Source organism: Penicillium hispanicum, assembly GCF_028827665.1.
Source record: "Penicillium hispanicum strain IBT 35686 chromosome Unknown utg000004l_segment0_segment0, whole genome shotgun sequence".
In the NCBI taxonomy this organism is placed as follows: Eukaryota; Fungi; Ascomycota; class Eurotiomycetes; order Eurotiales; family Aspergillaceae; genus Penicillium; species Penicillium hispanicum.
This window is the reverse complement of record NW_026623196.1, coordinates 633021-656587: the sequence shown is the minus strand read 5'-3', so window position 1 is coordinate 656587 and position 23567 is coordinate 633021. Positions and strand designations below refer to the sequence as shown.

Below are 23567 nucleotides of genomic sequence, written 5' to 3'. Positions count from 1 at the left end.
GAATAATCTAGGCTGCCAAAATATTCAATTTAGAGGGGTTTTGAATCTACTGAGGTTTCGAAATCAAGGGGGTACAAACTAACAGGGGATCACTGTACCCACATATACTGCCTCTTTAACTACAGAGAACAACGGAGGCTCTCAGTTACTTTGTATAAGTAATTCACTTGATAGCCCCGAAGATCATGTACGACATCTTCATAGACAAGGCCTTCATGTTGGATTTAGAAAGACGACACTTGAAGTGGACGACAGATCCATAACGAAGTACATTCTATAGGACTCGTCTATCTTTTGCTTGTCTTCAGATCATGTAGGACTCCCCTCTCCTTCACCAAGGCCGAGATCGCCTCCCCCGTCTCGCCACCCAACCGCGCAAAACCTGCAACCACACCCTCCCGGTCACCGGGCCTCATCTCCTGGCTCATTTTGAACTTCCCCTGGATCTTCTCGATCCGAATCTCGATTCCAACAATATTCCGCTGCATCAACTCAATGTATTTCTCCGGTGCGTCAGAAACCTTCCACGGCTGTGGCTTCTCGCCGCCCGTGTGCCCCATGACTGATCTCTCGGTGTGTTCGGACAAATCATCGATCTGTTTAACCAGAAAAGCGCCCGCTTCTGGAGATTTGGAGTCGTAGTACAGAGACAGCTTGCCGTAGACCTGCACGGCCGAGTAGTTCCAGGTGGGGACCACTTTTCCAGTGTCGGGCTTGGTTTCGACGTAGTATTTGGGCGTGACGTAGTGGTCATGTTTGCCATTAAACACCACTAGCACGGTGTCGTCGAGATTGAGCACATTGGGCTTGCGCGCGAGTTCCTCGATCATGCCTCGCACTTGTGGGTTTTGCTTGGCAATGTGTGCACGAAGACGGCCCTGTGGTGCCGATGATGTGGTTTCCTCGGGGTGGTCCAGCACGAAGGGGACATGGGTACATTGCAAGAAATCTTGAGACGACTTGATTCCCGTGATGAGCAATCCTAGGGGATTCTCGCGAATGAATTGGTAAAGGACGGCAGTGTCCGTTTCAGCATGGACAGGTGGAAGAAACATTCTGAACGTTGGAAGACACGATTGAAAGATGTGGTTTACCTCGATCTACGGGGGCTACATCAGCAGTCTTATATATAGTCCTAGGCTCTTCAAAAGTGAGTCATCCAGATTCCTATTGGCCCAATCATGGTATAACGCCGACTACACTAGAACAAAGGCTTGAGGTGTCGACGTTATCGAAAGTAGGAGGGCCGATGGATGGATTCAAGAAGGAGCCAACCGCGGCTCGTCATCGTTCCCGCATACCACCTTTGGAAACCATCGACCCACTTCGTTACCGATGACTGCATAAAGTGTCCGTGGTACGAATATTCTCTCGATAAGCTTGCCTCATCTGGTCAACGGAAACGATACGCTCAGAAGACTGAGGTTGGGTAGAGAAGTGGTTGGGGTTGAAGATTGCGAATCTATGGATGTACTGAGAAGTATATATAGTGAGGAAGGTCTCTCGATCTAGCACGACCTACACTGTCAAGATCGAACTTCACCCTATGAAAGCAGCCATGAGCAGATCAACGACCTTGAGAATTGCCGTTCTCATCAATACTCCATCAGACAACCATGAATTCTGGACAGATGTTCGGCAGGCCTGGCAGGAGTCCTTTGCCATTGTTGCCCCCTCCGCAGAAGTCGACCTCTACGACCCTGTCGTCGAGAGGAACTTTCCGGATCCCACGCAGTATGACTTGATTGCTCTCAGCGGCGGCAAGGCAGACGCATCGTCATCGGAAGATTGGGTACTGGGAGTGGTTGATTTCGTTCGCACCGTCCAGCGCGATTCGCCCAAAACAAAAATTCTTGGTATTTGTTGGGGCCATCAACTCGTGGCAAGGGCACTGGGTGGGGAAGTCGGCGCTGTTCCAACTGGGCCAATTGTAGGGATATCTCTGGTGTTCTACAACAGTCGCATATTTCGAACTGATGTTGTACAGGCTGCTATTCAGGATATCACTCTCACGGAGGCAGGCAAAAGGTTTTTCCCCTTCGCTGCGTCCACCGGTTCCTACGTGGGTTCACCTTACCCGTTTCCCAGCATCGTCGTTTTCTGACTCTATTGCAGAAAGCCCCCGAGTTCCATGTCCGAGAGGTCGTCAAACCAGCACCTGGCTTCATCCACCTTGCGTCGAATCGTGAATGCTTCATCAATGAAGCGAACACAGTCCTCTCCTTCCAGGCACATCCAGAAATCTCAAATATGTTAGCCAGGAAGTTGCTTCTTGAAGAGGATAAGGAGTACAATGGGAACTCCACTACTGAGCAATTGGAGAGAGAGGTGCAAAAGCTCGAGTACCCAACCGATGGTATTAAGTTGATGGAGCGGGTTATTCAGTGGCTGGATGAGGAATCTGGGGATGTGATGTGCTGATCAAGTTCTAGAATGGTGCCTAAAAAGGAAATTCAAACGAATTGTGAATGACCGAAGAAAATTACCTGAATGAGAGACTACCATATTGTAGTATAAACATTGACTGCTTGAAGTGGTCAATAGTCAACATTCTCGTCCGTGGTTGCGAGGAGTAATATCCAGCAGCTGATGTCACATCTTGAAGAACTCTAGCCAATTTCTCGGCGTTCGAAGGCCGAAAATGGCCAATCGGGACCTGAGAAGTACCAATAATGCTAGAAGCAGCCAAATTGCCATGGAGCTTCTACTCAACACTTTCTCGTAAATAGTAGTTTCCTGCAGTCACGGTATATGAGGATAGCTTGGCCATCCTAGCCACCAAGGGAGCTTTACTGGGGCCAGCTCTGTGACTGCAACATGAATTTTAAGATGTTCCTAAATCACTTTATCGTATACTTCTTGCAACTCTACACAATGAGTGAAAAAGTCGCCGGTAGCTCTCCGCTTCCCATGAAACCAAAGGGCAGTGATAACCTGGCTGTTATAATGAGTGAACTTAGGAATTCCGCCGCCATCGTCCGTAGATTGTGAAACCCCGAACACATCGCAGCCCATCGTCCTCTGCCAGTTGATCGCCTTAACAACAGCAAGAGTCTGATAAACAGGAAAAGCCCCTTCTTCTGTCGGCTGCTTCTCCGCTAGAGATTGTAGCCACATCCTGATCTGCATACCAAGAATGGCGTCCTGACAGCGGAGAGACGCAGCCAATAGCATGCCAGAAAATCCGATTGTGTAGTTATTTCGAATGATGGACATTTGCATGTCGGTTCCTTGCACAATTCGTAGTAGCAGGCGGACCCAGGGTTCTGCCTCACAGCATTCACTGCCAAGCTGTTGGGGATCACGAGATGGTAGTCTGTGAAAGAAGGATGTACATTGCATAATCCGAGCCACAACATAGTAAGCAAAGTTGAGGGCCGCATCGTGAGTCTGAAAAAATATGGGCGATGATTCCGAAGCGTCGTCCATGAGCGGTTGTTCTGATGGTGGCAGAAGCAGCAGCCACTTGTCGAGCCTTTTGGACTCATCCTCTAATCGCGACAGACAGTCTTCTAAATCATGTCCATCTGGATGAAGAAGGCTTGTGACGGAACCTTCTAGAACTATTCGATCTTCCCAATATTTCAAGGTTTCCTTCATATTGAGTCGATGGGATTCACACAATATGCTTAGAGCCGAAACCCGCCGGTCGTAGAGGGAGCTACAATTCCCTTCAAGGGCCTCCGGAAAAGAAATTGGGGGCCGATGTCGCTGGACCTCGAGCGAACTGAAATATGTGCGGGCCCACCAAACTAAGAATTGCGACTGCAACCATGCGGTGAGAAGGCCTCTGAACATTGAAAGTCCAGTGGTGTTGCGAAGCTCGACGAGAAATGCCGATAATCCTTGGACATGATGATAGTATCCGTCGAAATTACCCATGGAGGCTTCGACGTATCCAAAGATGACCAAAAGAATAAGGACTTGTGTGACATCATGTTGGTAGTCGTCTGGAGTGAATGAGATAAATCTTCTGATTGCAGACGAATAGTACAGCTGACTCCTCGTTAGGTGTGTGAGGTTTGGGCTGAATATGCCCACGGTCGCGAAAGATTTTGAGTGTTTCTTCTCGGCATCAATGCGGCTGAAGTTGCATGAAGATAGAGCGAGGATAGCATCTCTCACGGCCGGAAGCCCAAGCAGCTCAGAGGCAGAACGGAAAATTGGATGTAGAGCGGGTAGGCAGTGATCCTCCCAGTAGGTTGTGTAGAAGACATCTCGTTCAGTATGTTGCAATGCATGGATGATGTCGATATTAGGCATATCGAAACCTCGACTATGTTTGCCGAAATGCTGTAGTCTCAAGAAACTTGAATCGGTTTCACCTGAGCTCGAGACTGGCTTCTTTCTAGGGAGTGCAGAGACAAGCTTGAACTTCAAATCCGGCTTGACACTCTCACACGTGATGCCCAGCCTAGTACAGGTCCCGCATGTTGGCTTCTTCTCATCACACTGCGTTGGCGAGGTCAGTGGAATACCTTGCAAGTTCTACAAGGAAGCATACTTTGGTACGACGTCTGCGACAGCTCCTACAGCCATTGCGCGAGCGGACAATATTGGTTTTCTTGGGTCTGGGTGGAGCTGGTTTATACATGATGTTATTTGACTGCCCGCAAGTCTAGTAAGGATTCGGGACTTGAGCGAAATGATAGCTCTTGCCGGCCTAAGGATCTCAGGAAATGGAAATGGAAATGGAAATGGAGAAAAGATTTGAGGACAACAATTGTAAGGTACTGGCAATAAGGAGTGACCAGAAGTTTCTGCACACCCAATCTGTTGGGCTCTGTTACGCCGATCTTGACCGCCTGCTATATTCACTCACGCCACGACGCATATCGAAGGTTTTGGTTTAGCTGGATTCTGTTATGTCTCATTATATGGTAATGACCGTTTCCTTGAATTACTTCTGCCCTGTGCTGGCGTAAATACAAGCTTCATACGCTGTTATTTAGGGCTAGGTAACGAAGACTAACGTACATCTAAGACAAAAGAAAGATGTTGTCGAGACATGGAACGGTAACTTACCACTAGAGGCTATACCAAGTGACCTACTTCCCCTTTTGTTGTTGTATATTATTTTGGTATTCTGGTCGGTTACGGCTGTCGTAACACTTCTGTACCTATCTATCCAAGGGGTATTTCAACCTGCTCCATGATATTTATTCTTTCTTCAATCAATCAACTCAATCATCCTAAATTGGTTCCGTTTGACCTCAGGTTTATTTATCCCTATCCGCCCGAGAAGATTAGCCCATACTGTCAGAGCTTGCTCCTCCAGATCCTTATAAGGGAGAATAGGATGAATGGGTTTGACTTCAGATGGACCAAGAAAACTGATCTGCATTTTCAATCAACAAAGTCATCCTGTCTACTTGGCTGGATTCTGCCCTTCTATCCATCTCATGGTGCGCCCGCCCATAGCTTTGAAACAGTGATCTTGAGGATGCAATGAACGTACGCAGCGCGTATTGAGGTTCCAGTGATATTATCTCCATGCTAACTGGTTAGCATTCAGGCACTCCAACCACAATGTGACCAACACCTCGAGAAACACAGGCCAGCATCTCAGACCTCCGTTCGAATTCATTAAGGCTAGAGCCGTGATGCTCCACCCTTCCGTGCCTGATGGGAACTCTACAAGTTCCACAGTTGCCTACCTCACAGGAACTGCCAATCTCAAAGCCAGCATCTTTCAAGACACCGAGGAGAGTCTGATTGGATTCGACCTGCAGATTGGCCCTTTTCTCTTTAGATACGACTTCCACGGTGAAGGGGTCTCCTGACGAGTCAGCTTGAAAGACCTCATAATGCACCTCATTGGAGTCCATGCCCACAACAGTGGCGGTTTCTACCACTGAATCTATCATGCGCTGTGGCCCACAGACATATACATGACTGTTCCAAATCCGATTCTTCAAGATATCGGCAATATCCATGCGCTCTCTTCTGGAGCTGTCGTAGGTGGTAACGTTGGGACCGAGATGAGACAGGAAGGACATGAATGCGATGTCGTTAGTTGTTCTGACGGCATAATGAAGGTGTAATGTTTGGTTCGTATCTATGATACGTTTCATCATGGCTAGAAATGCCGTGATTCCGATGCCTCCGGCGATGAAAATATGATGCGACGCCATTTTGTCCATGGGCAAGCTCTGGGAGATTGCCCCGACAGAAATGATGTCTCCACGACTGAGATTATCATGGATATAACTCGATCCGCCGCGGCTGTTGTCGTCCAGGGCCACTCCTAACACAAAAGAATTCGTGCTGCCACTGACAATAGAGTACGCTCGTTTCAATCCGTTTGGGAGCTTGAGCAATGCATGACTCCCAGGAGCTATGTCACATGGTTCAACAGATTTGCGAAGCAGTTCAAGATCAACCCGAACTATCCGCGGCGTTTCGAAAGATTTATTCTTGACCTTGACATCCTTCCACGTTTGGGGAGGTTTCTTGGAAGCAGCTTTGATTTGCTGAAACTTGTGCCACCTTTCTGCGAAAACATCCTTGCATTCGGCACCCATCTCTTCAATTGCCATGAGCTCTTGCGTCACGGCAACATCCTCCTTATCGCGATGGACGTAATGGTGCAGCCGGGAAATCGACCATTTAGGATAGCTCCTCTGAACGATTTGAATTTCCATCCCTTCTTCGATCCAGCCCTCCTCTTTCACACGGTAATACCATCCCGTCTTGGCCTCCTGGTGGGTGCGAGGAGCGAAATTCTTGATTCCGAAGCGCTGGTTCAGTTTGAAGCAAGGTTGTCGCGGCAAGCTGACCTCCAGAAGGCAACCATTGCCACCGCCAGTAAGAAGAGAACCTGCGGGGCCAACTCTCACCAAGTCACCAATGCAGACATTACTCTCGTCAAATCCATCCGCGACGAAGTTCTCGCCAAATCCCCCAGGCACGAAGCGCGCGCAGATCTCGGCCGGCGGGAATGAATTAATCCAGAATGAATAGTGCGTCGAGCAGTATTGATGGATAGCTTTGTCTATTCCACCGTGGAAGGTAAGGTCATGTTCGTCATCGGACAGGCCAAGTTGCGAGACGTAGAGTTTACCAGTTCGTTGTTGCTTGTCGATTCCGGAGAGGACGGGGCCAAAGGAGCGCAGCTTGGAGGTACGGATTTCTTTGAGAGTTGTGGGTGGCGGAATTTTAATCGGTGACAGGTCAATGCTGCTTATCATCTTTAGATATGTTGTTGGGAAGAACTGCAAGTAAGACGTGGAATTGATGGACACAAAATCAATCTGATCCCTGAACTGCCGTAGAATTTAGACCATGTTCACAGGGTGGGGGAAATATTCCTTTTATATTACTGTGATACTATGATTTGCTCTATACCTAGAACCAGCAACTTTTCGGTTAGAGGAATATTTATACCAGCCAGAGGAATACATAAGAAAGGGAGGGCTATTATCTTGCTACTCGACGCTAAGATTGGTTCTATGCTGGTGAAAGTAGCGCGATCGTTCCGGCACACTACTTTTGGAATAGCGCCGGCCTAGATGTGGAAAAGTGGAGAGGTTTATTACAGTAACTTTCCTATTCGTTGGAGTTGTTTCCTTTCATCTGATGGTTCTGGGAGGTCTTATTCATCCTTATACATACTAGTCTATACCGATCCAGCTGGCTTTGACACTAGATTAGCAGTTGACGGCTGTTGACCTTGCTTACAAGTAGAGTCATCGCCAACTCGGTTGGACTTTCTGAATACAGCGTCTGACCCACAAGTTAAATTATAATATAACCCCCTCTTCCTAAATCTGTAGCCTGCGACGAAAGCTTTCAAATATTTTTCCACATTTGAAGTCTCCATTACAAGCTGTTCACAAATGGCGAGTTTCAATTCGGGACTCACAGTCGATCAAGTCGATGAGTATTTGACATATATTCAACTACCTGCGCAATTCCAACGCAATCAAAATCCCAGGTTGGAGTTGGATTTTCTCGCAGCCATTCAAGCTCATCACATCTGCCGCATACCGTATGAGAATGTCGCATTGCACTACAGTCAAAACCCTTCGATCTCTTTAGACGTTGTCGAAATTTATCACAAATTTGTGGTCAGGGGCCGAGGAGGTTATTGCATGGAAAACAATATTTTCCTGTACCACGTTCTGTGCATTCTAGGATTCCAGGTATACTTGACTGGAGCCCGTCTCTACCGGGAGACCAGCCACCCTACCTCCGGCTGGTCAGGATGGTAAGCCTGAGCGGACGTGCCTGTCAATATACCAATGGTACTAAAATTTTTCAATTCAGGGAGCATGCTGTGAATATTGTCACTCTTAAAAGTGGTGTCCAATACATGGTTGACGTTGGATACGGCGGAGATGGGCCAACTATCCCCTTACCTCTGATCACGGACACGGTCACGCCTAATATTGGTACGCAGGAATTGCGGCTACTCTACGGCAACGTGCCGGGTCTCTCAGATCGGCGGAAAGATCTCTGGACCTATCAGTTTCGCAACAATGTTGACCATCCCTGGAAGCCTGCGTACGCTTTCTTTGAGATTGAATTCTTCCAGCGAGACTTTGAGGTGATGAATTTCTACACCAGTCGGAGCGCATCATGTTTCCTTACATCCCATTTGCTCGTGGTTCGATTTTTAAGAAAGGAAGGAAAAGTCTACGGGAAGATGATTCTGGACCAAGAGAAAGTGAAAGAAAACCAGGGCGGGAAGAATGTCTTGATTAAGACATGCGAAACCGAGAATGAGAGAATTGAGGCTTTGCGTGACCATTTTGATATAAACCTGACCGAAACTGAAAAACATGCCATTTCTGGAAAAGATTCGGCCATCGGGTCCTAGGATCATACTATGAACGACCTAAGCTTTGAGAGAATTTATGCTCTCGCATTCATCGTTCGCCCAAACCATCTCCCAGATTTGTTTGTTATCCCGGTTGGGTCCCGGAATGTGGTATCTTGAGATCGGTTAACAATGTATCCAATCATTTATTTAATTCCTAGGTCTATGAGAGGAAGCTGCAAGAAAATAATGTTCCTTCAGAAGAGAAGACCAAAAATTACCACCGCTGAAACGATCCGGAAATCAAAAAATGACAGACACGACAGTGCAGAGTCATCTCCATCGTAGCTTGATCTTATACTCGCATAGTCTGATAGTTGCTTGTACTCGAATGGACAAGCCACACCACCTTCAGTGGTCTGCCCACAGATACTCACAGCCACGCAATAAACAAGGATATTGTTTGACACCGAATTTGCTGCATTTGTTCTAATAATACTATCACAGTTCATTCCGTTCGTCTCAAAAAAAGCCATCCAGAACGCCAGGTCCTTTTATCGTGCGTATGCACGGAGCCAACCATATACCAGGGCCGAGGCCTATATCCATGTTGTACGTACCAAGTTCGCCGGCGAAGACCAAGTCGTCATAAAGTCCCCAATCCACCGCGAGGTGCCCGAAAGAATACCCGGGAAAAAAAAACCAGAACGCTGCACGATATTTTAGGAAAAAGAAATGAAACAATGCCCAAACAAGCAACAATGCATTTACAGGGAGATCCCTCCGCCCAGAATGCTGCCCCAGTTTCCACCAACCCAGATCCAATTACCCATGGACGGGGTAGCGCCGGACTTGGCAGAGCTTGCTAACTCGACCAAGTCCTTGAAGACCCCGTTGATGGACGATGCGCCGCTGGATGAAGTCGACGCGGACGTCGAGACAGACGAGCGTCCCACGGCGTTGGTCACATTGTTCAAGCTGTCAACAGTGTCGATGGCAGGGCCAGTGTTGAAGAAATCCACCAGGATGAAAGTAGGCTGGCGGCCATTCCACGCGTTCTTACACTTCGTCGCCGTGCTGCCCAAGTTACCGACCCCGCCGGACGGGCCGTTGGTCGTGCTGACGTAGCTGACGTTCGGGTATTCCACATTGATCACCGAGAGATCGTTCGAGTACAGGAAGTGATTCATCAGTGGGAGGCGGTTCGACGACAGCGCTGTCGAGACATCGTTGGCGACTTCCGATGGCCGGTTCGGGGTGCAGGAAAAGTTGGAAGGCGAGGTCACGTCGTACGGGTTCTCCCACATGTAGGTCCATTCATCGAGCAGGTAGGGGTAGTCGGAGCTGTAATCGATCGAGGCGACAAAAACCACCAGACGCTTTCCCTTGTCGATCATTGTCTGGAGGGTCGGCCATGAGGATGGCGCCGAGGTCGAGCTAGGCTCGTACGCATAGTCGGTGATGTTGGCGGTCGTGAACTCGGTGTTGAGGTCGGAGGCGGTTGCGCTGTCCGAGTTTACAAGTAGAATAGTGACCACTAGATCACGCATCGAGCGTCAGTATCGTGGCTGTACCTTGCATGTCGCAAGGGAGTCTCCGACGCACCTTCGTTGGGATTGTCATCCATCCAGCTCTTTATGTCCTTCAGCCAGTCGCTCAGCAAGCCCGCGTCGAGCAAGTCACAGCTGCTATGACACAGGCGCCATTCGGAGTTGCTTTTGTGTACTTGAGCGGTCACCAAGCGAACGCCGGCTGAGAGTTGGGTGGTAGTGTCGTAGTACCTATGGGCAGAAAAGAGGGTCAGGTCATGTTGGGTCGCGAAGCCGCGCAGAGCAGAACGTACTGGTCACCAAACATAGAATCACTGGTGCTGGAGTCGCGCAAGAAGGGACTGTCATGGGCGCCCAGATGTGTGATCTCGCCATAGGTCTTGGAGCAAAGATCGGGGGAGTTGTTGCAGGCGGTCGAGCGGACATTCAGCGGGTTGGCGAGGGCGACGGGCAGCAGCGCCAGGAAGTTGAAAGGTCGCATGCTGTTCTTGAGATGCAATAGAATGTGGGAGACGAAATAGCACCGACCAACGGACGCAAATAAACAATGCAGGAGGAGTGGAAAGAGAATAATAAAGAGCGGCCGCGGACTGTCATGGAATGTTTAGGCTTCTGACGATCCATACTATAGCGGGGCCAGGCCGCGTTGCCGTCTCAACTATTCTTAGATCGTGGATCGTCGCCTCCCGCGTACTAACCATGATTGGGCCTGGCCACGCAGTCGCTCGAATGCCGAGTCGAGTTTCCACCGTGATCTATATGGCCGCCTAGTCTAGCCAAGCCTGGCTGAAGAAGGGCTGTGAGAAGAGCTGACGACGAAGCGTGACACAGCCCGACAACGCCGTCCGAGCTGTGCATTATAATTCGTTGGTATCTATACATTTCTAACTGTACATACAACAACTAAGCACACGTTCACCGGGGTAATTTCCGCGACAAGGTCACCTTCGCCGAGCGCCGCTGCGACCATAGTGACCGCCAGGGATTCACAAGTCGCTCAAAGTACGCATGGCCACTACCCTCAAATAGAAGCGCACCCCAGGCACGATTGATATCGTCGACCACGCGCTGGAGACTATAAGGATTCCTTCGGCGCAGCATCCGGTTCATGCGCCGCGCGGAGTGGCAATACTGCCCAAATAGCATTTGGAGCCGATGACGGGTCGCCTTCCGAATCTCACCGTCTCGGAGACGAAGACCACCGACGCGCTCCAGCTCCCGAAGAAGAACAATACCGCGCACCCAGGGGATGAGCTTGTCGCCCGTGGCCGGATGCAAATAGCTGTGCGTCGATGCGGTTTCGCTGGTCACCCGGAACAAAAAGCCCCAGCTAACTATGGCAGCTTGCATCTCGCGAGTGAAGATGAGTTCAAGCATCCGGCCGTCTCGACCCAACGCCGGTACTCCTTCAGAAGGCAGAGTCGCGGCAGGCCTCGCGTTCCATCCGGGACTGCGACAATACTGACGGGCCAGCCAGTGGCAGCATTCATGCAGCTCCTCCCAGAAGCCCCCCATCCCCAGGCGCTTGAGCATCTCCTCCCAGAATGCAGCACTAACATAGGCTCCCGCAGGAACCACGCGCTGAAGAACTTTAAAGACGGTCATCACTTCCTCGCAGGATGAGCGCCGACCTGGCGGTGGCCGATGGCGCATCCGGCGAGGCGTAAGCACTTTCTCAGCCATGACATCAACACTATGTTCGCTCAGCGTTTTGCCATGCAGGGTCAGCTCGTCGACAATCTTAGATGCCGCGTTCAATTCTCCCGCAGCAAGATGCTTTCGGAAATGTATGTCGAGTAGACCGGGCGAGTCGGGAAAATGTTCTGCAAGTATTGCCAGAGAAAGAGTATATTGGCGCCAGTCTCGAGCCATGTAATTTGAAATCAACAATGACTCCTGCATCGATGCATCTTCAAACACATCGGGATGGAGATCACTGTGCAACACATCAGAAAGGAGGATACCACGGCTTTGCGCCGCTAACTTTTGGATCAGCCGTGTAAAGACACAATCTTCGATTGACAGCCCAGACTGCCGAATCATCTTGAGTTTCGCCAAGATGTCTGCGCTGTCATCGGCTTTGACAGCCATCTCACGTAAAGCGCGTGGGCCAATTTCCGATACACCAAGGAGCTTCAAACTACCCAAGACCATTTCGAAATTGAGGGCCCTGGTAGCAAAAAGCCTGGCACCTAGCTCGTCTTTTTTGGAGGATGTCTTTGCCAAAGACCCAAGGTCTGGGTTTCTTGCCGAAGGGTCGGGTTCATTAACGGTACTTTGATCGATTATGGAGGCTTCGGACGGGAACTGTTTCTTTGCATAGGCTCGAAGATCTTCGAACTCTTTGCGTCGCCCGTATTTGACCGCATAATCTAGCAAAGGTTGTAGCTCTTGAAAGCTCCTGGGATGGTCCTGGCGTCTAACAAAAAATCCATGCATCGACAGTGCATCTTCACCGTGGCCTTGGTGCACGAGTGCTGATATAGTGGGGCCATAAATCCGGTGGCCAGTGGTGAAGCGGCATAGATTTTTGAACGTCTGCCGACGACCAGCCTTTGGTCGAGGTGGAATGTTTGCCAGAATTGGTGCTTCAGTACTTGGGGACGCCGGCCAAAGGGCTGGCCGAAGGACGAGTAGTAGATCGCTGGGATTGGCAATCCCAGACTGCTGGAGCTTTTGGTGCCAGTGAAGGGCCTGTCTTATCATGCCTCGATCCAGCAGACCACCGACGACACTCTCATACAGTCGCGGCCAATAGCACCCCTCGTTTTGCCATAATTCAACCGCATATTGCAACACGTCCCGCAAGAGAAGCTCCTGTTTGAGTCCCAGGGCCACAAAGCTTTCCCAGAAGAAGTCGGCTCGATCTCCCGTCACAGGTAACCGAACTCCCTCCAAACGAGCTGTCATCCCCTCCCAAATAACCCTCGTACCGTTATCACCATAATGACGCTGACGAAACCGGAGAAGTTCCTCCCAAAGTTCGAAGTTGTTCTTGTGCGCTGATGAATCCACAAGTCGTGACCCAATATTATTGGTGTGCCCAATATCCGATTCATATTCTAGCTTCTCCTGCGGTATACTGGGATGATTCCTTGAAGATTTCCTTCGGTTAATTCCATCGGGTCGACTGGCATGGCGACAAGATGCCCGGTTTGGGTTCTTCTTGGGCGGTTCAATCTCGTAGATGGAAAAGCCGGGGTATTCGCGGCTCTTGCGTTCGGCAGGGTTGGAGGAAAATTCTGACTGAGTTGTAGGACTTTCGTCGTCCTCAATAGGCAATTGCAATCGCGCGCAACGCGATTGGCACCGTAGGCGTGTGTATTTCGACTCGAGCTGTTCAATTCCGACCGGAGAGGCCGTCAGGGAGTCGAGGAGAGAGAGGGAAGATGGCCTCTTCAGTAATCGAAGAAGAGCCGGTCGCATTGGGTATGCGGAGAGCAAGCGAATGCTCGCAAAGCATGCTTGTGCCTCGATGCAGTCTGCAGCTCAATCGTGAAATCCAACCGCCATGACGCTTCCCCAATTCGGGCGTTGCCTTAGTCAGCCCACGCAGCGGAAGGAAGAGGAAAGTCAGGTGACCTGTTGCAGCTCTCCCGAGCCCAACGACGTCGTGCCATCGCCCTTCCCTCCTCCCACTCCAGTCCTCGCTTCGTGATTCCAACCGCCAAAATGTTCCGCACTGCGCCTCGCATGGCCGGGTATGTTGAGCCTACCCTGGATGCCTGTCCGCCGAATTCATTTCACCCGCGCGCGTTTCCAAATCCGACCGATTTTCGCTCCTCGGTTCGCAGGAAGTCAATTGCTCAATTGACATGGATTCCGCTGCAGACTTGCTCGAATACCACTCTATTTGATAACATCTGCTGATCTTTGATCTCTACCATCAGTTTCGTGTTCCGCGAGAACCGTGTCCCCCACTACCAGCGTCTGTTCCAGAACCACGATGGCAAGCGTCAATGGTGGAAGGTCAGTCTGACCCAGAGGCACCCCCTCTTTCCCCGGCAAAACAATCAGCATCCATCTGACATGCAATCTTGTCTGGCAGACCCCCCGTAGTGGCTACATCATGTACCCCTATCTGATCTCTGTCTACGGCCTCGGTGCTGGTGAGTGGATCATAACTTGATCAAGCGGATAAAGAGAGATGGGCAGCAAACTGATTCGGTTATAGCCACCACCTACGCCATGATCCGCATGGTCTTCGTGAGTTTCATTCCTTCTGTTGCCTCCGTCAAAGGCGGCCAGGGCCCCGGAAGTTCCATTAACACATGCTGATTATCATAACAGGGCCACAAGACTTGGTTCGGCAAGAACTAAATGGCGTGACTTCATAATTGAACTGGTCGTGGAAGATGCAGTGTTGGACTGCCTCTGTCTTGGTGTACTTCTACTCCGGTGATGGTTTAGATGGGTTCGCAGGCATACTGACGATTTGGGGCTGTACATAACACCAAAGCGCCAATCCAAGATCCGTTGCCTCTGCAAAAGTCTCTCCACAGCTAAATGACCTTTCGATCACGTAACCTGATTGTTTAACGAGCCTTCAATCTGACGTGTAAGCTTATTTTCGTCGGCCTCTGATTGGGCCGACATCCGCAACTCCGTAGCATGCAGCGTCCTGAGTCAGAGTTCGCCTGAACTATCTGTGGTAATTGTTCAACGCCGCAGTTTAGAAATGATGATTCAATCATGACTGTGATGAACCTGTGATCGGGTTCTAACTGCTCTATACACTCCCACTCTGTCTACGATTACCTCTCTACACCCTCCGCATCCGCAAAAGTGTTGCTTAGTCATTCACTGGACGCCGCGCCTGCCGACCTCCAGACCTTGTAGACTTTATGTTCAGCAGAGAAGCGAATGTGATTGTCTCCTGTCGTGCCCATTGGGATTCGTTTTGGCCCGGTGGATTATATTTCAGTCTGGTCCCTAATCCAGGCCACAATTGTCTCCCCATATAAATCCAAAGCCTTGGTGCCCACATTCCAGTGGTGATGGCAGTCCCAAACGGTCATTGCAAGGATATGGGGCAGTAACTGGGGTTCATAGAATATACAATGGATCAAACAGACTCTGTCGATACGGAGCGCCCGGCGAAGCGGGTCCGACAAGCCTGTGAGCCATGCAGGTTGGCCTACTCACCTTCTCCATATCCAGACCATGACTGACAATTTCCGCAGACGCAAGAAGGCCAAATGTCCAGGAGAGCAGCCGGTCTGCTCTCTTTGTGCAAGACTACGTCAACACTGTGTCTATGCAGAAGAGAGGCGTCGGCCACCGGTCTTGGAGGAACCCTCCAGGCCAAATGCCTCGTCGGTGCCAACATCTCAGACTCTGGTAATATCTCCCAGCTACTGGCCTAGACAGCCCGCGCTAACTTACTTGGTTTCCAGGTAAACAGGCTACTAGGATTAGAGAACAAGCTAGAAGCGGTGCTTGATCATCTGGAGTATGCTTGTATCTGGTCCAACCACTGACCTATTTGCTGATAACCCAATTCCAGTACGGGATCAAGGAGACAAAGCTCGATAGCAAATGAGCCCCTCATTCCAGCTTTAACATTGTCTGAGCCCAGCGCCTCCATTGTCCTACCATCATGGGAGGAGATCACTCTCATCGCAGAGCTGTATCTCTTGTATTGCGATTCTCAGCCACTCCCTCTTTTTCATCGGGACAGTTTCCTCGCTAGTCTCCAAAAACGAGATATTGAGATCATCTATGCCGTTCTAGCATTGAGCCTTCGTTTCTCGGATACTTACCGTGATGCTAGTGGCCTCACTAAGTTGATCAATGGGTATGCAGAGGTGGCCCGCGGTCTCGTCATGAAACGAGTCTCAGAGGGGCCTGTTGAAATATCAACACTTCAGTGTCTGTGTCTTTTGAGCTTAGTAGACTTTACGAGTAAGGTTATTGCTGCAATTCTGATTCTCCTTGCTAACTCAGTCAAACAGACGGAAATACGCATCGTTCCAGCATCCACAGCAGTCTTGCCATGAATTTGGCTCAATGCGCTAATCTTGGACTAGAGTCTCGGTCTTCAGAGGGCGCAATTCCTCGTGAGGAACGCCGCCGATGCTTTTGGAGCATATGCCTTCTCAAGCGGCTCCACGGGGGCGAGTTCCCGATCCTAGACATTCCAGGAATCGGAGGTCCTCCTTACCCCCAAAGCCCGTCCCGCCCGGCGCGGATCCTATCCCCGGAACCAACCTCTCCAGATGTGCAAAGAGGCGAGCTACACGATCAAGGTATCATTGCCTATGTAATCATGCTGAGCGAAGCTTTCGCAAGAACTGCTCGATATGTTCGACTTCGTGGAAAACCAAGTAACGTCCCGCCATGGTCTCCTCATTCTGAGTACTCCAAAATTATTGCGCTTCAAATGGATCTTGAGACGCATATGCCTCTCACGCATCGATTCAAACCTGCTCACCTGGGAGACCGATCATCAGAGGAGTTGCAAGAACATCGAGAGTACTGGGGCCCGTGGTTCCTGAATCAGTTTATGTACCACACTATCCTGTGTCTTCTGAACCACCCCTTACTGCTGTCGCTCAGTCTGCGTACTTTCCGAAGTACAATCCCAGAGATCTTTCTCCAACATACCTCCGATCTCATCTCTTCGCACACGACGTGGATCATCCATTTCATCAACTACTTCGAGGAGAAATCATTCCTGGTGTCCGATCCCTTGCTAGGATATAGTGCCGCGGTAGTGGCTACCATCGAGCTCCAGCTAAGCTTCACGGACGACCCAACCATCAGTGAGCAGAAACGGGATAGATTCACCAAATGCGTCAAATTTGTGCAACAGATCGGCCAAAGGTGGCCTCACATGGCACGTTTGGTGCGTGTCTGCCTCCCCGCATTCCATCGAGAATGCCTTACGCTAACGACCGATCTTTATCTTCATCAGGCGCAAAGACTCCTACATTTAGAAGATGCCGTCTCAGCTACCTATCAGCCTGACCCAGACGCACTGAATCAAAGCCTTCTCATCGACCTGTCCAAATTCTGGGAAATCCTGGAATACTCATCCAACAGCGATGCCGATTCTGCCAGGCGTCTATTCGGGAACTCATTATATACCGGTCCCCCAACGGTGGCAGCAGAGGTTTCACAGACCTCTCCGTTACCAGCACCTACGCGTTTAAATGCGCAAGAGGAACGGTCGTCAAGCTATCGGCCTCAGAGCTTCAATACCAATACACCCTTTCCTGAATCCCAGGGCTATACGGCGCACTCTTTGGTCTCCCCGCAGCAGCTAACCCTCTCCAACGATGATTTCTCCATTCTCGCTACTAATTTCTTCTCCCAGGGACAGGAGTTCCTTCGAGGCAGTGATACGTGGGAGAATATTGGCAATTTCTAGCGAATATAACACATAAGAGGGGGGGCATTTTGCACTGTCGCATCAGGGATCTAACGCCTCCCTCAGGCCTGTCGAGTTATATCATTCGAGTCGATAAACAATAATAATATTTAGCGCATTGAAATTTTATGTATATGCGAAGTTCTCATATATATGTGTCTTCAGGAAGCCAAGGCCTCCTTGAATGTCTTCGCAAATGCCCAAACCTCAGAAAAGGTGTTATATAGAGGCACAGGGGCAGCACGAACAACACCTGGCTCCCGCTTATCACAAATGATGCCTGCATCTTGCAGGCTCTGGGCCACTTTGTGCAATAGGCCAGGCTTGAGTAGAAGACTCAACTGTGCTCCGCGAGCATGGGGATCTGACGGGGTGATGATATTGAACTGGCGTGTCTCGTCGGTGGTATCCTTCAGCAGAAGGTACTCTAGGTAGGCTGTCAATTTCAATGACTTCTGGCGCAGGTCTGCCATAGAGGTTTGGTCAAAGACAGATAGTGAAGCAAGGAGTGTGGTGAGATCGATGACCGAGGGGTTCGAAATAACATATCCTCCGGCTCCGGGGATGGGCTTGAATTCTAGGAAGCATTAGCCGTGGGCTCCTTACTTGACAGGGATCATAGACTCACTGTTATCCATCTGGAAGCGCACCGACCGATCACCACCATACCACCCAGTCAGACGGTGTCGGAACTTCGGAGAGTCCTCGCCTTCGCTGTAGTCAACCTTTCCATGCTTCTCGTGCACAAATAGACCAGCCATCGCGCCGGGTCCAGCATTGCCGTACTTGTAGGTACACCAAGCAGCAAAGTCAACGTTCCAGTCATGCAGCTTCAGCTCGACATTGCCATACGCGTGAGCCAAATCCCAACCCACGGCCAGCCCTCGCGAGTGAGCATACTCGGTGATCTGCGGGATGTCAAAAAATTGACCGGTATAGTACTGAATACCGGGAAGAAGAATAAGTGCAGCATCTTCGGCGTGCTGGTCAATATAACGCAAGATCTTCTCAGTCGGGATCTCGTACTGGCCCTCGTCCGGGCCGATGAGAACCATGTTCTCCTTGGCATCAAGGCCATGCCAGGCAATGTGGGACTCAATAGCATACTGGACTCTAGCGTCAGCTTGAATTCGCACAACACTCGGGCCAAGATTATGCAGTTGCTTGACTTACGTGGTCACTAGGGAATGCCTTCCAATCCATGAGAATCTTCCGGCGAGTCTCTGTCGGCTTATAGAAACTAGCAAGCAGCAGATGCAGGTTCATGGTCAGGGTTCCCATTGCCGCGACTTCCTCTGGTGTAGCTCCCACGATCTTGCACATCGACCCAGCAGCCTGGTCAGAGAGCAATTGCCATTGCTTCATTGGGGAATCTTCCAGATCGGTGAAGTGCCCGCACACGCCAATTGAGGACCATGTGTCGAGCTGGGCCTCCATGTACCGAGCAACGGCCTTGGGCTGAATGCCGAGCGAGTTTCCACAGAAATAAATACTTGATTCGTCCGAGAGTCCTGAGTTCATCATGTCAAAAAACGTATCTTATCTTTCACAATGGTGTCCACCACCTACCCGGCTTGGCCAGTTTCTTACTGGCAAGATTCGCTTTGGAGGGAATGATAAACTGATCTCGGAGTGCTCGCAAAGGGTCAGCCTTATCAAGGGATGCGGCATACTCCTTGGAGTCCGCCTCAGCGGGGAAGACATGTTTAGCCGCCGCACCGTTCATGTTGATGGTCGTAGAGGGTGGGAGAGAAGGGAGGATGAGAAAACCGGGAGTGTAGGTTCCCCAGCAAACAACACTTTAGTATTAGGAAGGAGGGGTCACTCCGAGATGCAGATAAGATGCAACGCACGCGCCCGGTGCATTTTATAACCGCCTTGTCCACGAGAGGAAGCAACGCTGTCCGGATGCTGCTTCCGCTTCCGCTTCCGCCTCTGCTATCCGGCTCCGCCGTTACGCCGGTGGCTGCGATTGTGTCAGGTTCTCCACTGTTTTGTACGTCGTATTGATAGGCACTATCTTCTGGTTACTTAATGATCAGAATTAGGTAGGCGAGTTGGACACCTTGGATGTTTATGCTGCCGCTGCAGGGTGGGGTTGCTAGATAGGCCTGCGATAGGCTGCTGTCATGCACGGTGTGCAGGCGCAGTGTGTCTGTGCTTATTGTCCAGATATGAGCATCAATAGAGCGAAGAGTATTCAGTACGATGGTGTTTCTTGATATCGGGTTGTTCTGGGAGTAACCAGGCGGACTCGATTATTGCAAGGCAATAGTTTCCCGCGGCGCACCCATTCAACCCGGAGGACGGATCACGATCCGGCTCCGATCCGGGTTGTATAGATAGCAAATGGCGTACGGCCAATGCAAGCCGTCATGCCATCCAGGATCTATATTACTGTTTATTAATGACAGCCTGCCATATTCCACCTACTTGAGAACTGGCTGGGTCCTGCAGCAAGGTCTTTATTTTTCTTTTTTCCAACCGTGGGAGATCGATCCTCTTCGCTCTATTGTCCGCCTACTACTCTTCTTGTATCGATTATTATTTTCTTTTCCCCACGTCCCCAAAACAACCTAGGTATCGCCATGATCCCGTCTGCAAATATCAACCTTGATGAGTATGCTATCTCGTCGGAGCACGGCTTTCTCCCGGTGGACTTGCCTCTCCAGCAGCTACCTAATTCCTACTACGCACCATGGGAGAACCTTGCAGTCCGACTCCCGTCCCTCATTCAGATGGGACAAATCAGGTCCTTAATCGACGATCTTCCAACTCTCGATACCACACTTCTGCAGACGGAGCCCGAGTGGCGGCGTGCATATACCATACTGGGCTTCCTCGCCCACGCATATGTCTGGGGAGGGGAAAAACCCAGAGACGTAAGCAAACATCTTGGACACTTTAACGGGAATGATCCTCCGCTAATTTCAAAGCATCTTCAGGTTCTCCCACCATGCATCTCAAAGCCATTCCTTGAAGTGGCTGCACACTTTGAGCTGCCTCCGTGTGCAACCTACGCCGGTCTCACCCTGTGGAATTACACCAGCACCACCCCAGACGCAGATATCTCAGACCCCGACAATGTATCCCTAGTCACCTCCTTTACCGGCACCAAAGACGAGGAATGGTTCATCGTCATCTCCGTCGCCATCGAAGAAAATGGTGGCAAACTTGTTTCTCTGATGCTCGATGCGATTGCTGCCGCCACCGCTCACGACGTCGCTCGCCTGACTGCCCTACTATACAGATTTACCGATGGGTTGCAAGAGGTCAATACCACTCTCAAGAGGATGTATGAGAAATGCAGCCCGAGCGTCTTCTTCCATCAGCTTCGCCCGTTCTTGGCGGGCAGCAAGAACATGGCAGCAGCTGGTTTGCCTCATGGTGTGTTCTATGATGTGGGTGAAGGGCAAGGGGAGTGGCATCAATACAGTGGCGGAAGCAATGCCCAGAGCTCTTTGATTCAGATGTTTGACATTTTCCTCGGCGTGAACCACTCAGCAACGGGGGATATCAGACCTTCGGGGACGGGGTATATACAGGTAAGACCTGGTTGCTTTGCCATGGAATTCACGTCTTGCTTTCTTGTTCTACACTGTTGATCGTTGTCATGTTGTCATGCTGCATATACTTACTCGACATCAGGAAATGCGGAGGTACATGCCCGCCCCTCACAGACGATTTCTCGAAACCCTGTCTTCTCTTTCCAACATCCGTGCTTGCGTCATGTCGTCACAGGCTGAGTCGCCGCTGAAAGAAGCATACAATGCTGCAGTCCTGATGCTGAGTGCTTTCAGAGAAACCCATATTCAGATAGTAACCAGGTATATCGTCATGGAGGCCCGAAGCCAGACTCCGTCCCAGCGGGCAACCGACAGAGTCAATCTCGCTACGGCAAGTTCCCAAGTCAAGGGGTTACAAGAGAAGACTCCTTCGGGGCTGTATGGAACAGGAGGAACGAGTTTGATTCCCTTCCTGAAGCAGACGAGGGATACTACCAAGAGCGCTACCTGCTAGGCTTATACTGACCCTGCAATGTCACCTTGGTGAATTTGTGGCTATAATGAGTGATTGTATATAGTCTTTTTTGAGATATCAAGTGATATTCATTCGGCGACCTCACTATCGAGGTCCATTATTAGATGCTACCACATGCTAAGTCTTCCTCGTCGCCGAGGCCGCCCAGGAAGACACTTAGATAAACATTGGAGTATTTGCATGGAGCTGGGAGGAATATTCTCCATATGAGATGCTGCACAGACATTGGAGAGGCACTCCATCCGGCCATTCGGACTGGTAGGGGTCACATAGTGCCCGTGCATCCAAGAGACCGTGATCACCAGTTCGCGGACGGCATTCGGTCGGGCGCATCGAGCAATGTCTCAGACCTGGATGCAGCCGTTTCACCGAAATCTATGGGTCTTTTAAGAGGCGAGTCACATTGAGGGAACAGCCTGGATTGAAAACGATTGTCGCTGGGTGATTGCAACCAGACTGGCCTCTTGATCCCCTCGGTGAGCCCAATAGCCAAAGATTGATGCGTGTGTGGGTGAACATATCTGCAGCAGGTCAGGTTGCCATGGCTAATGAAGTCGCGAACCTAGTCAGGACGCTGGTTGAAGATGTCAAAAGGATAAATTTGGCCGTTGGGTCCCAGCCAGATCATTTCCCCGAGTACGAAAGAGCGATCATCTCTTCTTGGTAGCGGCAGGGACACCTTCGCTCTCACGCAGCTCAGCTAGCCTCTTCTCCCGCTCGACGAGACGTTCCTTCTCTTCCTTGATCATCTGCTCAACCGTCTTTGTAGCCTCCGCCATGCGATCCAGCTCCTTGTTCTCGGTCGTCCGGCTGTAAGGGTTCTTAGGGGTTTCATTCAATGGAATCTCCGCTGTCTTGGCAACTTGCTTCGCATTCTTCCCCTTGGCTCGGGGTACCTGGCCAGCTGCAGGTCCACCGGTCAGAATTTCGTAGAACGGCTCAATGGGTTCGTTGAAAATGATTTCTTCGTAGTTCTGGCTGACAACCACTTCCCGGCGCTCCTTCATACCCTCCGCATCCGGCCCGTAGGGGTGCAGCTTTAAGCTGTGCCACAAGGTCTGCGGCTTTTCATTCGACTCCGGTACGAAGTAGAGCTTCACCTGGATCTCAAATTCACCCCAGCCGGTTTCCACAACTTCGAAGGGAGGCTGCTCGATTGTGCGCACATTTTGAGCATAGGTCTCGTGAAGCTTGAATTGCACTTTCTTCAGCCAGTACGAAATATCCTCATCGTTAATGCCCTTTACAAACACGCGCCATTGGTGGGTGTGATCTGGGGGCGCATTTGCGGGTCGCTTCTCCGGGTCAAAGAGTTGGGCTTCACTGCCAAAAACTGGAGGTTGTCGCGTTAGCAGTGGCCGGCGCACATGTTCGTTGCTGAGACATACTAAATGGGCGGTATACCGATACTCCCTGAGAGTGAGGTAGTTAGTCTAGTGCTAATTTGGGCATCAAGGATGTTTACTCACCCTGACACGTTTGTTTCCAGTTGCAGATGGCATAGTGACGGGCAAAAAAAGAATGGGTTCAGTGAGAGAAGATGGTCGCACAGGGCGGGATAAAGCCAGCCGACGCGATAAAAGGCATTTAGATGCACGTGACACGGCGATGGCATGCCCAGAGGGTGATTAGGTCAGGCTAATACTGAATGGGCCTAGTATATATACTACTGTAAAGAACAACTGGTAACTCAGTTGTGTCTAGCGGTTATTAGCACTTATGTAATCATGCTTAATTGGGAACCTTGGAACGGTAGCCCTGGAGTGCTATTTATTAGTCATGATCAGTAGCTTGATCCATTCCTCCAAGGCTGCCAGCTTGATGAAACGTTGCATCTTGCCTC

General features: G+C 50.4%; 12 protein-coding genes across 12 annotated transcripts; 5 read left to right on the top strand and 7 right to left on the bottom strand.

Annotated features, from left to right (window-relative positions):
* Window positions 1-287: 287 nt before the first annotated feature.
* N7459_003996 (FMN-binding negative transcriptional regulator) lies at window positions 288-1055 on the bottom strand (the record flags this gene model as incomplete). The annotated part of the gene is made up of 1 exon (XM_056943180.1): window positions 288-1055. The coding sequence occupies one exon, from the start codon at window positions 1053-1055 to the stop codon at window positions 288-290; it is 768 nt and encodes a 255-aa protein (XP_056800063.1).
* A 491-nt stretch (window positions 1056-1546) lies between these two features.
* Window positions 1547-2421, top strand: N7459_003995 (type 1 glutamine amidotransferase; the record flags this gene model as incomplete). The annotated part of the gene is made up of 2 exons (XM_056943179.1): window positions 1547-2062; window positions 2116-2421. 2 exons carry the CDS (start codon window positions 1547-1549, stop codon window positions 2419-2421), a joined length of 822 nt encoding a protein of 273 aa, XP_056800062.1.
* A 414-nt stretch (window positions 2422-2835) lies between these two features.
* N7459_003994 (uncharacterized protein) lies at window positions 2836-4263 on the bottom strand (the record flags this gene model as incomplete). Its single annotated transcript, XM_056943178.1, has 1 exon — window positions 2836-4263. The coding sequence occupies one exon, from the start codon at window positions 4261-4263 to the stop codon at window positions 2836-2838; it is 1428 nt and encodes a 475-aa protein (XP_056800061.1).
* Window positions 4264-5504: 1241 nt separating this feature from the next.
* Window positions 5505-7190, bottom strand: N7459_003993 (uncharacterized protein; the record flags this gene model as incomplete). Its single annotated transcript, XM_056943177.1, has 1 exon — window positions 5505-7190. The coding sequence occupies one exon, from the start codon at window positions 7188-7190 to the stop codon at window positions 5505-5507; it is 1686 nt and encodes a 561-aa protein (XP_056800060.1).
* A 648-nt stretch (window positions 7191-7838) lies between these two features.
* N7459_003992 (arylamine N-acetyltransferase family protein) lies at window positions 7839-8821 on the top strand (the record flags this gene model as incomplete). Its single annotated transcript, XM_056943176.1, has 2 exons — window positions 7839-8209; window positions 8269-8821. 2 exons carry the CDS (start codon window positions 7839-7841, stop codon window positions 8819-8821), a joined length of 924 nt encoding a protein of 307 aa, XP_056800059.1.
* Window positions 8822-9528: 707 nt separating this feature from the next.
* Window positions 9529-10792, bottom strand: N7459_003991 (uncharacterized protein; the record flags this gene model as incomplete). The annotated part of the gene is made up of 3 exons (XM_056943175.1): window positions 9529-10298; window positions 10367-10542; window positions 10605-10792. The coding sequence occupies 3 exons, from the start codon at window positions 10790-10792 to the stop codon at window positions 9529-9531; spliced, it is 1134 nt and encodes a 377-aa protein (XP_056800058.1).
* A 434-nt stretch (window positions 10793-11226) lies between these two features.
* N7459_003990 (uncharacterized protein) lies at window positions 11227-13737 on the bottom strand (the record flags this gene model as incomplete). The annotated part of the gene is made up of 1 exon (XM_056943174.1): window positions 11227-13737. One exon carries the CDS (start codon window positions 13735-13737, stop codon window positions 11227-11229), a length of 2511 nt encoding a protein of 836 aa, XP_056800057.1.
* Window positions 13738-13983: 246 nt separating this feature from the next.
* N7459_003989 (cytochrome c oxidase subunit 7) lies at window positions 13984-14631 on the top strand (the record flags this gene model as incomplete). The annotated part of the gene is made up of 5 exons (XM_056943173.1): window positions 13984-14012; window positions 14202-14280; window positions 14360-14420; window positions 14486-14517; window positions 14602-14631. The coding sequence occupies 5 exons, from the start codon at window positions 13984-13986 to the stop codon at window positions 14629-14631; spliced, it is 231 nt and encodes a 76-aa protein (XP_056800056.1).
* A 740-nt stretch (window positions 14632-15371) lies between these two features.
* Window positions 15372-17683, top strand: N7459_003988 (fungal specific transcription factor domain-containing protein; the record flags this gene model as incomplete). Its single annotated transcript, XM_056943172.1, has 6 exons — window positions 15372-15429; window positions 15495-15651; window positions 15716-15763; window positions 15818-16215; window positions 16266-17158; window positions 17228-17683. 6 exons carry the CDS (start codon window positions 15372-15374, stop codon window positions 17681-17683), a joined length of 2010 nt encoding a protein of 669 aa, XP_056800055.1.
* Window positions 17684-17844: 161 nt separating this feature from the next.
* On the bottom strand, window positions 17845-19409 carry N7459_003987 (kynureninase; the record flags this gene model as incomplete). The annotated part of the gene is made up of 4 exons (XM_056943171.1): window positions 17845-18260; window positions 18312-18789; window positions 18857-19194; window positions 19253-19409. The coding sequence occupies 4 exons, from the start codon at window positions 19407-19409 to the stop codon at window positions 17845-17847; spliced, it is 1389 nt and encodes a 462-aa protein (XP_056800054.1).
* An 862-nt stretch (window positions 19410-20271) lies between these two features.
* Window positions 20272-21703, top strand: N7459_003986 (indoleamine 2,3-dioxygenase; the record flags this gene model as incomplete). Its single annotated transcript, XM_056943170.1, has 3 exons — window positions 20272-20565; window positions 20620-21228; window positions 21332-21703. 3 exons carry the CDS (start codon window positions 20272-20274, stop codon window positions 21701-21703), a joined length of 1275 nt encoding a protein of 424 aa, XP_056800053.1.
* Window positions 21704-22374: 671 nt separating this feature from the next.
* yaf9 (YEATS domain-containing protein YAF9) lies at window positions 22375-23226 on the bottom strand (the record flags this gene model as incomplete). Its single annotated transcript, XM_056943169.1, has 3 exons — window positions 22375-23057; window positions 23113-23137; window positions 23194-23226. The coding sequence occupies 3 exons, from the start codon at window positions 23224-23226 to the stop codon at window positions 22375-22377; spliced, it is 741 nt and encodes a 246-aa protein (XP_056800052.1).
* Window positions 23227-23567: the final 341 nt, after the last annotated feature.